At 41.6% G+C, this 16,586-nt stretch overlaps 1 protein-coding gene across 1 annotated transcript in view; it reads left to right on the top strand.

Moving 5' to 3' along the window:
* LOC119651240 (lachesin-like) overlaps positions 1–16,586 on the top strand; it is a 248,053-nt gene that overhangs the window by 221,349 nt on the left and 10,118 nt on the right. The window contains exon 8 of the mRNA XM_038054719.1: positions 16,214–16,351. Within this exon, the coding sequence (XP_037910647.1) occupies positions 16,214–16,351 (138 nt within the window). The remainder of the gene's footprint in view (positions 1–16,213; positions 16,352–16,586) is intronic.

The following is a 16,586-nucleotide window of genomic DNA, read 5'->3' as shown; positions in this document are numbered from 1 at the left end:
AGCTACTACTTGCTCGTAGTCGAGTTTTATTATCCTCTCGGTTGGCACTTACGAGTGTTCATAAGGCGATGTATATCGCAGCTCTACGACCATTTCCGCATTTAGAATAATTTGAACTCGTAAGTTGGCAGATTTTAATCTGATATTAGAGAACGAGCTTTATTTATTTGGATTTGAGTTTTTGTGTCAATTCGGCAATACTGCATTATTCGGGGTAATACATAATTCACTTCGCAGTATCTGCATTTGGATTACGGGCAATATACTCGTATATGAGGGTAGTTTTTATATTGATGGCGAAGCCACTTTCAAATTTCAGGTTATTCTAATTGTTATTCTTCTTATCCTGCCTAAAATTCACAACCACTGTTTTCTTCCACTTTCAATTCATCGCTAATGCTGCTGTAGTTAGTCATGTAGCCAACCGAATAAATTGCTCCTTCCACGTACGTAAACCCCTTTAAACTATCAAAAAAAATTACTTTATATCTTTTCACCGGTTTTTTCACTTTCATGCGAAAGGATTTACGGCTCTCCTCGTCGAGCAGAATGAAGTACCCAAGTATATTTTTTTGTATGATAATATGCTCTGAAAGGAGAAACGAAATATAGATTTACACCCGGAGCCATAGAGAACGGAGTCTGGACGAATTATCAGATATAGTGAAAGTACCATCATCATCATCAACGGCGCAACAACCGGTATCCGGTCTAGGCCTGCCTTAATAAGGAACTCCAGACATCCCGGTTTTGCGCCGAGGTCCACCAATTCGATATCCCTAAAAGCTGTCTGGCGTCCTGGCCCACGCCATCGCTCCATCTTAGGCAGGGTCTGCCTCGTCTTCTTTTCCTACCATAGATATTGCCCTTATAGACTTTCCGGGTGGGATCATCTTCATCCATACGGATTAAGTGACCCGCCCACCGTAACCTATTGAGCCGGATTTTATCCACAACCGGACGGTCATGGTATCGCTCATAGATTTCGTCATTGTGTAGGCTACGGAATCGTCCATCCTCATGTAGGGGGCCAAAAATTCTTCGGAGGATTCTTCTCTCGAACGCGGCCAAGAGTTCGCAATTTTTCTTGCTAAGAACCCAAGTTTCCGAGGAATACATGAGGACTGGCAAGATCATAGTCTTGTACAGTAAGAGCTTTGACCCTATGGTGAGACGTTTCGAGCGGAACAGTCTTTGTAAGCTGAAGTAGGCTCTGTTGGCTGACAACAACCGTGCGCGGATTTCCTCATCGTAGTTGTTATCGGTTGTGATTTTCGACCCTAGATAGGAGAAATTGTCAACGGTCTCAAAGTTGTATTCCCCTATCCTTATTCTTGTTCGTGCTTGTGTTTGACCAGTGCGGTTTGATGTTGTTGGTTGATTCGTCTTCCATACTGTGAGGTTTTCGTGAAAACTGGAAACTAAATGGGCATTTGAAGGGTTTTTTTCTCGTGCGGGTTACTAGCTACCCTTGTTAATGCAGGGAGTTCCACAATTCTTCTTGTGTATCCTTGGGTTGGAGTACGGGTGCCTTTATGTATTTATCTAAAGGAAAACCTACGATCGTTAATGAGAAAATTCACTTCTCCAGGATTATGCCAGTGAAGGTACTATGTAATCGAGAATTGATCAAAATTTCAGTTGAATGGGTAAATAAAACAAGTGGATAGGATGGCAGAATAGAGAAAGGTACCATGATTTTTATTGTGAATTTTTTTTTCTTTCTAAAAAGTGCTTTGGAGAATATTCTTTCCCTGTTCCTAGCCTTTTCCTGCAAATTATTGGTTGTAAACCAATCATGGATGGATGGGTGGATGACTGGATAGAGAACTGCAGGGTTAAAAGCGCGATCCTATCCTATTCTATTTGATCAGATATCGCACTAAGGTTTAAGCTATTTTTGTTGGAATTGATTAGATACTGGTACGTACTGGACGAACTCTCACTCCACAGACCGTTATTAAGAATTTAGTCTGGCTATTGCAGGCGAACATGCTGCGGATTAGACAGTCGACTGAGTACTCCTCTGCTGCTTGCAGCGCTTAATGCGGCGACTGCACTAATCAGTCGCCGGATCAATAGCTGCAAGACATTTATATACCTCATACAAGAAGCGTAGGTTATTGGTGGGGTAGTCAGGGGCCTAAACTTCCAACATGCTGACTTATTGTATGCCAATGGAAACGATCGACCTCGCACCTGCATGGTAGTCTCAAAAGACTTGCAGGCTAATTTGGTTAACGACCTATGTGATGGCGGCATCACATCGGCTAAGCTAACCATAAAAAGTCAACAGGGAGATAAAGAGATACTATGGTGCTCTGTATATTTCCCTACGACGCAGAAGACGTTCCCAGTGGAAAATTCATCAGAGCTATCCAATATGCCAAAAGTAGAGACATAGGGTAATAGCAGGATGTGATGACAACGCTCACTACATATGCTGGGGAAGTTCGAACATCAATGCAAGAGGATCGAGACTACTGGAGTATCTAGTAGGAACCGATGTGCAGATCCTAAATGTGGGTAATGAACTCACTTTCTTCAACGTGGTCAGGCTAGAGGTCATCGACATCACAATGGCATCTCCTGACATCGCGCCTCTGATCGGAGAGTGAAGAGTATCAAACGATATCACACTCTCAGATCACAGACGCATTGATTTCTTTATGGGCATGGATCCACCTCCACCCACTCCATTTCGGAATCCGAGAATGACAGATTGGGTGATGTATCAGATAGATTTGAGCGCCCGAGTCACGATCCCTGGGAAACGCATCAAATCCAACTAGCATGAGAGAAGCTTTCGAAAAAAGCTGTCCATTCAAGATGCCAAAGAAGGGTAAAACACCATGGTGGAACTCGGATTTGGCAAAACAGAGGAGAACGACAAGGATGCTCCTGAATCGTGCTCTGAAGGGTGAATCAAGCACTAGCTGGAATCGCTATAAAGAGACACAGAAGACTCTAAAGAAGAGCATAGGATCGGCTAAACGATTATCATGGAGACACTTTTGCGAAGAGATTAACTCTCTTGAGGCAACTTCAAAGCTGAAGCGGATTCTGGTCAAAGAACGTAGCCAGAAACTGGGAAGTACACAGAAAGCGATGAAGAAACGGCAAACCATTTGCTTGAAGTGCACTTCCCAGGCAGCATCCAAAATCTAATCTCGGGGCTAACAGGTGCATACAACCCTCAACCGAGAGACTGGAATCTGGCATGCAAAGTAGTATCACTGGAGCGAGTAAAATGGGCATTTGACTCGTTCCATAGATACAAGTCTGCAGGTCCGGATAGCATCATCCCCGCGCTAATAATAGAGGGAATGGATGCCCTGGGTCTGCACATTCGGAATATATATCGCGCATGCCTAGCACACACTTATATTCCAATTAAATGGCGTGATGTGAAGGTGTTATTCATTCCCAAACCAGGAAAACACACCTCCAGAGACGCAAAAAGCTTTCGACCGATCAGTCCAACGTCCTTGCTGCTAAAAGGACTAGAAAGACTAGTAGATCGATTCATAAGGGATACACACATTCCTAAGTCGCCACTTCACCATAGGCAACACGTCTATCAGAAAGGCAAATCCACGGAGACAACACTCCATTAACTTATGGCAAAAATTGAAAAGGCGATGTTCGAAAAAGAATACGCCTTAGGCGCATTCATGGACATCGAAGGTGCCTACAATTATGCCTCATTCGCGGCAATTTGTGATGCGGCAAGACAGCATGGAATCGAACCACTGCTAATCAGTTGGATCCTTCACTTGCTAGAGTGGAGGAAAATCCAAATATCGGTCGGCCAGAAGTCTATTGAAGCAGGATGTCTCAGGGGCTGCCCACAGGGAGGAGTTCTCTCTCCACTGTTATGGCTCTTGGTGATGGATACCCTGCTGTGGCTCCTGGAGGATAAAAAAGTCTTCGCGCAAGCATTTGCGGACGACCTAGCCGTAATAATTACCGGCAAGTTTGCGGACACAGTATATGACCACTTGAATGCAACTCTGCATGTAATCAACAGCTGGTGCCTCCGCAATAGACTCACGGTGAACGCTAGGAAGACTGGACTAGTTATGTTCACTAGGAACGTCAGGTGGGGCAGCTATACGCTACCCACCTTAGCAGGCGCGGAAATCCAGCTGGCACAAACAGTCAAGTACTTAAGAGTACATTTCGACTCCAAGTTAACGTGGAAGCATCATATCCAGGAACAATATCAGAAATCCTGCAGATTGCTCTGGTGCTGTAGGAATGCAATAGGTAAGACCTGGGGACTTTCGCCTAAATGGATATACTGGATGTATTCATCCATAATAAAACCCATTTTGATGTATGCATGCATCGTCTGGTGGCCAAGACTGAACTTTGCTAACAGCAGGAAGCTGCTAACGCAGATTCAGAGACTTGGTTGCATAAGTATTACTGGAGCAAAGAGTACTACGCCAACTGCGGCACTTGAAGCTATCCTAAATTTACCCCTATTCACTTGGAGGTGAAACGGAAAGCAGCCAACGACGCATATAGGCTCGATGCCACAGGGGCGTGGAAAGGCGGCCAATCACACGGTCATGCGTCTATCTGGAAATTTGTTGAAAAAAATCCGGTAGCCCTGATGCCGACCGATCATATGGTTTCCAGATTCGTCTTTGAAAAGGCATACACTGTCGTAATCACCGAAAGAGAAGAATGGTCGACAAGTGGCGATGAGTGTTTTCAGATTACAGACCGAATAATCTTCACCGACGAGTTAGTCATGGAGGATGAATCGGGAGCAGGGGTGTTCTCGGAGAATTCGATTATAGAACTAGCCCGACCTCTCGGAAAAATGGCCACCATATTCCAGGTGGAGACATACACCATTTCATTGGGAACAGAAGAATGTCTGCGACAAAAGTGGAAGGGTCGTACCATTCGAATCTGTTTCGACAGTCGGGCAGCATTATCAGTACTAAACAGCAGCGATATATCAAGCCCGTTGGTGTGGAGTTGTTATCAGGTGCTGCTAAAACTTGGCCGACTGAACGAAACATTCCTGATGTGTGTGCTGGGGCACTCTAACATCGCTGGAAATGAGGGGGCTGACAGACTGGCTCGCTGAGGGTCTGGATCCACAGTGGTGGGGCCAGAACCAGCTCTTGGAATTCGACCATCTACTGTTAAGCCTACTCTGAAGGGTGGAATTGCAAGGATTCACGCAACCGAGTGGAGAAATTTGGACTCTTGCCAGCAAGCGAAAATCTTTGTAAAAGAGCCTAGGGCCACTAGAGCGGCATTTTTGTTGTCCCTTAATAAATGGGACATGATAACCCTAGTAGGGCTTTTAACGGGACACTGCTCCTTAAACTACCATATAGAAAAGATCGGGGTAGTGGTTTCGGCTTTGCGCAGCCAATGTGAAGAGGAGACGGCCTTGCACCGTTTATGCAGCTGCTCGGCATCCTCAGACGAAGACACCTTGGCAAAGTTTCCTTCAATGAAGAATCTGCACACTCTCTGCCTCTGGAGAATGTTCTCAGATTCGCTAAAGCCTGCGAAAACCGTAGGCGGGAAGCCATTGAATAGGTACTTTAGGGGATGGTATTATATAATGGGCCAAACAATGGCTTGAGTGCTCGGAGCTGTGGTTTCTCCCAGTAAAGTTAACTAAACTCCTCTGGTGATAGAAGATCTATTGGAAGCCCTCACGCTTTTACAGTGCTTTGGAGTGTTTTGTCCTATTTTCCGAGGAAAAACAGTAATACGTTTCTCTATTGGAAGCGAAAGCTGAAGAAACTCAGGAACTTAGCTGGACGACTTACTAACCGTGCTTATAAAAACAATAAGAATACAGACTGGCTAAACTTCCGGAATTCACAACGTAAATATAAAAGGACGGTTCGAAACGAGGCTCTTTTAGATTATACTGTGAGGAACTAGAAGGCGAAAAAGAGACTTCAAGGGTGTTCAAAGTCGTAAAAAAGGAACTCTCTTAGAAAACCGGATGGAATTTTTACAAAGTGCAGAATCATTTTAGAACTCAAGATGGATATATTTGCTAAGAGGACAGCAATTAGAGCTGCCCATAGACTACATTTACATTCCTGGGTAAAAACGAACAGACTTAAAGGGCGCAGAGCATTGGAAGGGTTATTGGGGTTTTTGAATCCAGCTTTCGCATTACTTTCAGATTCTCGGATCCCCATACAAATGTTTGGCAGAAGATATGAAATTACCTTCAAATGTACAGAAAACTGAAACGAACCAGAAGAATGCACGGCAGGATATACTAAGGCTTTCTGGATTGGTGGCTCAAAAACAGAACAGGATTCCGGAGCAGGAGTCCACTTCTCGAGCAAAAACAAGAAGTGTGCTTTTCCTTTGGGACAATACGGTGATTGAAAGATAGTTGAAGCGCAGACGCTTCGCAATCAATACCGATAGTCAAGCTGTATTGAGGGTGTTGAGTAGTTCTTTGATCACTTCAAAAATCGTTTAGGAATGTAGAAAGGACATTAATTCTATTTGTAGATTCAATACGCTGGAATTACTCTGGGTCACGGTTTTGTAGGAAAACATGAAATCTCGGATGCCATATTAAATGAGGATTCAATTTCCCCTATGCCCGCACTGGAACCAGCATCTATGCCATCGCTCCATCTCAGGCAGGGTCTGCCTCGTCTTCATCTTCTACCATAGATATTGCCCTTATAGACTTTTCGGGCTGGATCAGCGTTATTCATATGGATTAAGTGACCCGCCATCAGCGGGATTTTATCCACAATCTGACAGTCATGGTATCGCTCATAGATTTCGTCGTTATGTAAGCTACGGAATCGTCCATCCTCATGTAGGAGGACAAACATTCTTCGAAGGATTCTTCTCTCGAACGCGGCCAAGAATTCGCAATTCTTCTTGCTAAGAACCAAAGTCTCCGATGAATACATGACATGTACAGTAAAAGCTTTGACCCTATGGTGAGACGCTTCGAGCGGAACAGTTTTTGTAAGCTGAAATAGGCTCTGTTGGCTGCCAACTACCGTGCGCGGATTTCATCATCGTAGCTGTTATCGGGATATGATTTTCGATCTTAGATACGAGAAATTATCAACGGTCTCGAAGTTGTAGTCTCCTATTATAATTCTTCTCGTTTTACCAGTGCGATTTGATGTTGTTTGTTTGCTGGTTCTTGGTGCTGACGTTGCCACCATATATTTCGTCTTGCCTTCATTGAGCCCAAGATCTCGCCCCAATTGCCGCCTGCTCGATGTGGATGAAAGCAGTTTGTACTCTCGGGTTGTTCGTTCCATTATCCCGATATCGTTAACATAGGCCAGTAATTGGGTGGAGTTGATTGGAGGGTCGTGCCCCTCGACTTTATCTCAGCATGACTTTTTCCAGGGCCTGCTGCTTTTATTTGGCCTAGCACTTTGGACAGGGTCAGCAGTTTTACCAGTTTCATCGGGAAAGAGTTTTAGCCTGACTATTCTATCATAGGCGGCCTAAATTCGATGAAAACATAGTGTCCATATTCAAACAGTTTTTCCAGCGCTTGCCGCGAAGAGATCTGTTGCTGATTTGCTGGAGTGAAGCCTCTTTGGTATGGGCCTGTGATGTTGTGGAAATATGGGGCTATCCGACCTAGCAGAATAGTGGAGAATATTTTATGGTTCTCTGAAACGTGATAGTTCCATACCAGGTGTGCTCATAATTAATTTCCGTTTTTTTCGATAGATGGCGTTCTATGTTTTGTGTCGCTGTTTGTTTAGTTGTTGTCGAGTGCCTAAACTGCGTTGACGTTTCCCCAAAAAGTTCCTCCAGCAAGCTTTTATTGCGCGTCAAATATGTCGGCGTACGTACCGAACTTCGAGCATATGCACCATGCATTGCTTTTCGTGTTCAATCAAGGAAAAAAGTGTCCGAGAGCCACTGTGCACTTGTGGAAGTTTATGGCGATCGTGCATTAACACTTCGGACATGTGAAACGTACTTTCGACAATTAAAAAATGGTGATTTCGACCTGAACGACGTCGCACGCTCCGGCAAGCGAAAATCGTTTGATGACGCCGAATTGCAAGCATTATTGGACGAAGGCAACACACAAACGCAACGACAGCTTGCAGATATGTTGGGAGTTCAACAGCACGCAATTTCGAAACGTCTGCAAGCCATGGGAAAAATTCAAAAGTGTGGAAAGTGGGTGCCGCATGAACTGACCGAGACAAATGGAGAACCGAAAAGTGACGTGTGAAATGCTGCTTCAACGGTACAAAAGAAAGTCTTTTCTCCATCGTATTGTTACGGGCGACGAAAAGTGGATTGTCTTGGAGAACCCTAAACGCAACAAATCGTGGGTGAGTCCAGGTGAACCATTGGCATGGACGGCACGACCAAATCGTTACGAGTGGAAGGTCATGCTGTGTGTGTAGTGAGACCAGACCGGTGTGATCTATTTGGAACTGCTGAAACCTAGTGAAAATGTGAACGCCGTTCGCTACAAGCAACAAATGAAAGATTTAAGCCAAGCGATTGGGGAGAACCGTCCAGAATATCGAGAAAGACAGTACAAGGTGATTTTGCGCCACGACAATGCACCATCGCATAAGTCGAAAGTCGTTCGCGACACGTTGCAAAAACTCAAGTGGAAGGTGCTTAACCATGCGGCTTACTCACCAGACCTGGCCCCATCGGATTACCACCTCTGCCTCATTTGGCCACGCACTTTCTGAGAAGCGCTTCGACTCCTACGAAAATTTGCGAAAATGGTTCACCTCCAAAGACAGTCAATTTTACTGGCGTGATATTCACAAATTATAAGAAAGTTGGGAAAAATATGTATTACGGTTCCCTTGGAATTACGTGTTCTATTCACAAAAAATCAGGAAATTAATTAGGAGTACACCTGGTAATTGCTCCACTATGTGATATCTCCCTTTGTATGTATGGGACAGATAATGTCTCGTTAAAATTGTCAGGCATTGAGTCGCTGTTCCATACCTTGAACATAAGTTGAACTGCTTGATGCAATTGGTTGCCTCAATATTTAACCAATTCGACTGTAATTCCATCGGCTCCTGGCGACTTATGATTAAGCTGATGAATTGCATGGACTATTTCCTCTATACTTGTTGGTGACAGTATTAATCCGTCTTTTTCAGTTGGCGGGACCCCCGATTCGCCGATGTTCTGGGTGTTCAGCAGTTCATTAAAATACTCAACCCATCGCTCCAACATACTCATTCTGTCGGAAATCAGATTTTCCTCTGACTGTGAAGTCGCTTATCCGCTCGGCGGATTTTGTGATAACTAGCTGCACGTGCCCCCATAAATGATTCCGCAATATTCCGTTAGACGTGGAAATCGATCCCATTAAACCACTGCGGTCTGAGTTCTCAGAGGCTCTGCCCTTCCCTCACCATTCATTTAGGTAAATGTTCCCGGTCTATCTGCCGGGCTCATGAGATATTTAACCGGGTGTGCTTAGTTATTTTCCTTTCCATATTTATTATTTCTTATGCTCCACGTAAGCACCCCCTACAGGTGCCTACATACTATTTAGTTGACGTCACCCGTTGTATTAAAATCCAAGAGTGGCTGTTTTGCCAATCGTAATGTTCGCTGAAATTATCTGAGTTTACAGATGTCATTATAGCATCCCTGGATATAATACGTTGCCCTGTTTAGTAAGATCAGCAATTTGACTACTATAACGTTGCACAGTAGTGGTGACAGAAGTGTCCTAGCGTATAAAGGCGTACATATTCTCAACTCATAAGTGAGCTTCAGCCAGTCTGCCTTCCAGCAGCGATTCTTGTAATCTATATAACCTCAGTACGCCTTGCACCGCAATTCACCGCAAAAGCCACCCTAACCGAATACAATCCTGGCTTTATATATTTTCACCAATTGCTGTTACATAAGTAAAATCCACCGTTGTAAAGATACGGGATAGATTTAAATGAGTTTATCGCCAAATTCAAATTACGGATTTGCTAATATCTGTTCTTGTTATACAAGGTCGATTCATCAGGTGCATTTGTTTCCGCTGCAGGACCTGCTTATGTTTTTATTTCTGGCTTTAAACTCCTTCAGACTGTTGTCATCCATCCATCTGTCCATTACAGTATTTCTCGGTTAATTGCGTCCCTTTTAATTGATTTTCCCTTTTTATTGCATTAAAAGTAAGAGCAAATTTTTGTCCCTACGAAAATGTCCACATGTCTTCCCGCTTAAATGCACAGCTAAAAATTGGTTGAAGAAATCGTAATAGACTTAAATGAATATTAGTTGTAATACAGAAAACCCAACAAATGTATATGGCATCACTGAAATGTTGTTTTCTTTCTGTCAAATGTGTCACTTAAGCTTCCAGCGTTTATAAAGATTCTGCAAGTTCATAAAGCAAGTTAAGTGTTTAAATTTCTTGTGAAATAACGGATAAATCTAAAGTAGGTACGCATTTAAGAAATGTACACATGGTGATAATATCTAAAGTGCAAAGCTTTGCATATTTTTCAGAAACGAATGAGTCGTAATAGACACGTAACCTTATCTTTAAAACAAAAGATGCAAATCATTAAGGAAATCAAGTGTAAGGAAAAAACCAAACAGGAAGTGTGTGTCAAATACAAATGCTCAATGTCTACGATCAATAGAATTATCCAAAATGAAAAAAACATTTTAGAAAACTCCAAAATGCATAACCTGTCAAGCAAGCGAATTAGAAATGGTGCATGTTACGATGTTGACCGAGCTGTTTCAATTTGGTTTGATCAAATGAGAGCATCGGGTGCAATCATTTCAACAAATATGATTTTGGAAAAATCAAAACAGTTTGCTGTGACATTGAACAAGGATTTTAATCCCACTACCGGCTGGCTGTGGCGCTGGCAGAAACGTGAGGGAATATCCTTGAAAAAAATTCATGGAGAAGCTGCATCTGCCGATTCGGAAAGTGCAAATAATTTCATCAACACACTTTTCCCGAATTTGATTGAAGGTTACAAATCATCAGATATATTTAACGCCGACGAGAGTGGTCTGTTTTTTAAAGCTTTACCGGTATCAACCCTAAGCAGAAAAGAAAGTCATAATAATGGATTTAAATCGTCAAAAGATCGTTTAACTTTGCTTTTCATATGTAATGCCACCGGTGATTATAAAAAAGTAATTATCATAGGTAAACCGAAAAATCCACGCTGTTTTAAAAATAAAATTGTGCCTCTTAAATACTATCCCCACCAAAAAGCGTGGATGACGAGGGAAATCTGGGAAAGTATTCTAATCTCTCTAGACGAGGAGATGGCCAAACAAAACCGTAAGATTATTCTGTTCGTGGATAATGCTGCATCTCACAAAACAACAAAAATTCTGAAAAACATTAATATTCAGTATCTACCGGCCAATACTATCTCCTTGATCCAACCATTGGATCAAGGGATAATACACTCTTTTAAAGCGTATTATAGGCAAATTATAATAATTGGAGAATTTGCGAAATATGATATATAAATATTTTTAATGCATTGCATATAATTAAACATGCTTAGTGGTTAGTCAGACCATTGTCTATAACAAGGTGTTTCCAAAAGGTAAATAATTTCAGTAAGTTGTGCGTTTGAATTAGCTAAGTATTATACTTTCAGGCTAAATTCATTTCCGAATGTGACGCAGCACCATCTGCAGAAAATGAGCAGGAGGATATCACTGAAACCATCAGTGACTTATCAGGGGATGAATTCGACAACTACATCCGTTGTGACGACAATTTGGTGTGCTGTGGACAACTTACAGATGAAGAGATAGTTAAAGAAATTTCATTGGAAAAGGAAGACAATGAAGACTACTCCGATAGTGATGCAGAGGATGAAATTCCTGATGAAATTCCTAGTCTTCCGAATGTGCTAAATTCCCTAACAACCGTCCGAAAGTTTTTATTGCCTCAAAATGAGTTCATACAGGAGCTGGAAAACATTGAGGAATATGTTTATAAAAACTATTTGAAAAAAATTACTCAGTCGAAAATTACTGATTATTTTAAAGAAACTCCTTCCTCAGAATGAAATTTTTGACGCATTCTCCTTTATTTTATTAAATCTTCATATCCATTTCTGTGATTTTTGAGTTCCTTTATTTAATATGAATTTTTATGTCTTTGAGTTTTTAAATTTTTTAGTTTAAAATTAATGATTTGTTATTGGATTTCTTTCCTTTTTGTTTATGTTAATTTTTTTCATAAAATAAAATAAAACACAGGTAGTAAAGAAGTGAGTTTACTTCAAATCCAGTGACCTTATTGAAAATGTTGTTTATTGCGTTAGACACGCAATTAACGAGGATTTCCATAATTGCGTCAGGTACGCAATTAACCAGGATTTCCGTAATTGCGTTAGGTACGCAATTAACCGGGATTTCCGTAATTGCGTTCCCCGCTTAAGAGGGTTGAAATTAGTGAAATTTTGCTGGCTCAATTAACCGGGAAATACTGTATTTCAATGGACATTTCAATGATATTCCATTCTTCGTTTTTAAGCCCCAACGTTAGGTTTAAGGTGGCCAATGGCTTCTCAGAAGCGTCAGATGTGGTACCCAGACCAGTACTTCGTTGATGTTAACCACTAGCAGATTAGATGAAATGACAAGTGTGATAGTTCGTACAAGTTATGTGATCGTGATATATTTAGTGGCATGACACGTTCGTGAACTGAGCCCCAGAGAAGGCGATTCAGGTGAAAGCAAACTTGGAAAACTGAGCTCTAAGTGCGGGAATTTGATTTTCAAAGAATCCTTATTGAAAATCTTGTGACAGAGACACAGGTCTGCTGCAACCTGCGACTTCAAATTCCTCTCAGATCTTAAATCGGTGCGGCACGTGACATTTCGATATTTTGCGTCGCCATATGCCGGCTCTCACAAAAGCAATTATTTTCTCGGAAATACCGTTCCTACGTAGACGCTCTCGAAAGCTTTGCTAGTGGAGTGGTGAGTTAAACTCCGCGCACCATTCCATAATGATCCAGATGGTATCAATGTGGAAGCCACAGGACATGTATTGTCTTCACGACAGCATGCGAATTCTTCTCCAATTGCCGGATTCAAAACTAGTGCTCTTTTCCGCAATTTTAAAGATCATTTCTTTTTCTTTCCCACTTGGAGAAATTTGCCAGATTGCTACCATACACGACTGAGTGGAGGGACTGATTTTACAGAGATTGCACCCTGAGCTCTATTTTCCTATCAGCAGATGCAGTAGCGACATTCCTGAGAAGATAAGTGATCATCGGATGATTGATCTCTTTCGATACCGCACCATTTACATGCAGACCACTCACCACAGACAGACATAATATCTCCTTCAGGATATTTCTTACGAATTGCATACAGTTGTTAATAGAAAACATCCTCCCTCTTTACATCGCAAACCACAGTTGGTGCATGGCATTGCAACAATTGAACCGATATATTGCAGTCAAGATACTCCTGCTCACAGGTGAAAAGAGAATTATTTGCGGTGACCGCTACCACAGCCACCTGCATTCCAACATAGGACTTCCTTATAGTGTCGCATAAGGAACATTTATTGCATTTCGGAGCTCCACTATCGCTCTTCAGCCCAGAATGTTCAGGTTACGTTGGTTGAATCACCTTTATCGAAGAGCGTGCCAACATTCCAGAAATCAACTCTATAAACCGTTTTCGATAGCCAAAGGTTGTAACCATGTGGCCAGTCGAAAAGGACCATACAGATGGTCAAACTGAATAAGTAAGCCTTGAATTTTTATGGCACTAAAAGATAACTTCCGTTGAATGGGGTTTTCAGTCAAGGTCGCAGTTACATTCTGCACATCTTTACGTAGAAATATTCCATTTGCGATTGCATTTGTTATAGAAATTTTCCAGTTAAGTGCCAGATCAATCGTAGAAGGTGGCGATCAAAATATGATTTTGTCAGTTTCGATTGGACTGTTTGTAACTTGTCGCCGGGTTGCATGGATTCGCATACAAAAACGTTCTATAGAAACACGACAGACAACATATAAAGAGATGTGTAGAACGTATTGGGGCCTTGACTTGACCTCAAACTGGAAGGCTCATTTTTGCCCCGCTTTTACTTTCATGTTTCATCTCCAGTGATGGCTATGTAAAGTTTGTATTAAAATGAAGGCATAAAAATTGTTTGGGGAGAAAAGTCACTCCTTTCGATGTGTTGAAATAATGTCCTGGAATCAGCAAAAAAATGAAAGTGCTTAGTACCTTCTGGTGGCAGTGGGATTTGTATCGTGATTTGACGTCGGATACCAGTCGATTCAGCGGTGAATAAGTACCTGGGTCAAATCAGGGGAATAATCTCGGGCGAGCTCAATGATGACCATATTGTTTCCGACAGTGTTCTGCTAGTGTACAGTTACGGTCTTCAATGAAGTGCTCTAAGGCGCTGATCCAATTGGAATGCTGCGCCAACGATTATAATTATTGGCCTTGTTAAAATTGGTATGGGGGGCAGATAGACAAGCCTGTTTCTCTGTTTGATTTTTTTTGCTGGAAGGTGGAAAGCTTCAAAGCTACTGTTAAATCAGCTTCCCGCAAGACTCCATTGCGTCATGGTGCTTGATTGGAATTCATCCAGCATTCGTATTCGCTTTCGTGTTCCTAGGTAGTTCCTTCTTCAAGCTGATTTCTTCTTGTCTGTCTGGATAGTTGCCATCGCCTTGTCGACTTCAGTCGACATCTCCTTCGATTTCATAACTTCACGATGTTTTTGCGTGTTGAATACTCCCTGATTTTATTGCAAATCTTTGAATTCGGAATCTCGGACATTGAAATAAAGCATGTCCTGCGCCTTCTGCAGTGTTTGGGGACTTTAGGCAATATGTCTAATTGTCATGCCCTGACCGATAGAGGTATTCCCGATAAACTCTGTACCCCACTTAAAAGCTGTGTAAGGCTAAAAACTACTACATGGGGCCGCTCGATATATCTTCGAATATCCCATCTGATTCTGTAGGTCCATTGCCTTTTTTTTTACTTGTTCAAACTCTCCTGCCATTGGGTGATAGTTTCAACCCGGTGACGGGTGAAAGACGATGGCTTTCTTTTGCTAGAATATCAATTTTGATCGTCCCTGCTGTCACGCAGGCCACGTCGTCGGATATTGTTTGATAAGCAGAATAAGTTCTGAGTGTAGTCGGGCGATAAGTAGATCGAATTTTTCTTTTATTTACTGGAGAACGTTTGCCTTTGATTTTGAGCATTACTTTTTTGTGAGTGCTAAACCACCAGGGTCTGAGCCACTTAAAGTTTTCGCTTTACCTTTTTATTATAATCACATGCAATTTTTTCCACGCCTCTTTGTATTAATGACGTAGTAGCTCGCATCCTGATCGGTTTATGTTTCACTGATTGATTCATCTGGTCTTGAGACATTCCTCTATTTCAAAGTTCCAACAGTAAGCAAGTTCCAGCAGTAACCGATCTCATTTCTAGCGTTCTATTTTGCAGCACAACTTCTCGCAAAGTCTCCTGATGAAATCAATTGACAGCCCATGTCTGTTTGATTTCAAACTTAATGACAAATTTTGAACTGACAACGCCAGATTTAATCGTTCTGCGTTATAAAGGCTAAACTGAAAAAGACATATGTGGAGATTCCTTGGCATGTTAACATTCTTTTTAAGGCCAAAGTACGTCTTCTTTTCACATTTTTCTGTTTACTCCTTGGGCCTATTTTCTATCTGTATTTCACGAAGTAATTTGTATCGTACTGATGGTTAAAGCTGCTTTTTTTAGAAGACTCGGGGCATACAATTACGATTTAGTTCGATGCCTCCTGTACGGATATATTGTAATATTTTTCGCATGATTTAGAAATGGTCAAATTGGCTACTAAGGACTATCGCAGCAAGTTTCGAATGTACCTATACTTGAAGAAATATCAATAAAATCATTCTATCTTGGAAACAACTTGCATTAAAAAATAAGTCATATCGACAAAAACACAACACAACACAATTAAATTAATGTATAGAATTAGCACAAACGGAGCACTTTTCCAGTATCCCTGTATAAAATAATCAAAGCCCAGCACTCGATTTCAGGTTTATAATGTTTTTTTTTCAGATGTGCTTCCCATGAGAATTTAAATTCAACAGATATTAATTAGAGTTAGAATCGATAATAATTCAAACTATATAACAAATTAATTGTATTTCATTATATCTATTTTCCCTAGCGTCAAGTCCACCAACAACGCCAGCACCACCAACTACAGAGACAACTCAACGCAGGGATACCACAACCACGAAAATGGTTTTCAACACACCAATCTATGGTCAATCAGCAACGAATTCTGTGGTTCTTTTTGAAAAAGGTAAGCAGTTTATTAATATTTGGTTGAAGAGTAATTCAATGCTATCGGACCCACAACTGTAATATCTCTGATATTACGCTAGTACACTACACGATAATTAAAGTGTAGATAGCTATTAAGAGAAAATCTTACATAATTCTAATCGAAAAGTGGAATTACTTGACTCCTCTATTCCATTCGACATTGAAGTTGATTTAATGGGAAGTCAGCTGATAACAAAGTTTACCAGTAAATG

The sequence above is a fragment of the Hermetia illucens genome, chromosome 3 (assembly GCF_905115235.1).
Source record: "Hermetia illucens chromosome 3, iHerIll2.2.curated.20191125, whole genome shotgun sequence".
NCBI classification, from domain to species: Eukaryota; Metazoa; Arthropoda; class Insecta; order Diptera; family Stratiomyidae; genus Hermetia; species Hermetia illucens.
Note: the sequence above shows the minus strand (reverse complement) of the source record. Positions and strands in the feature narration are given on the sequence as shown.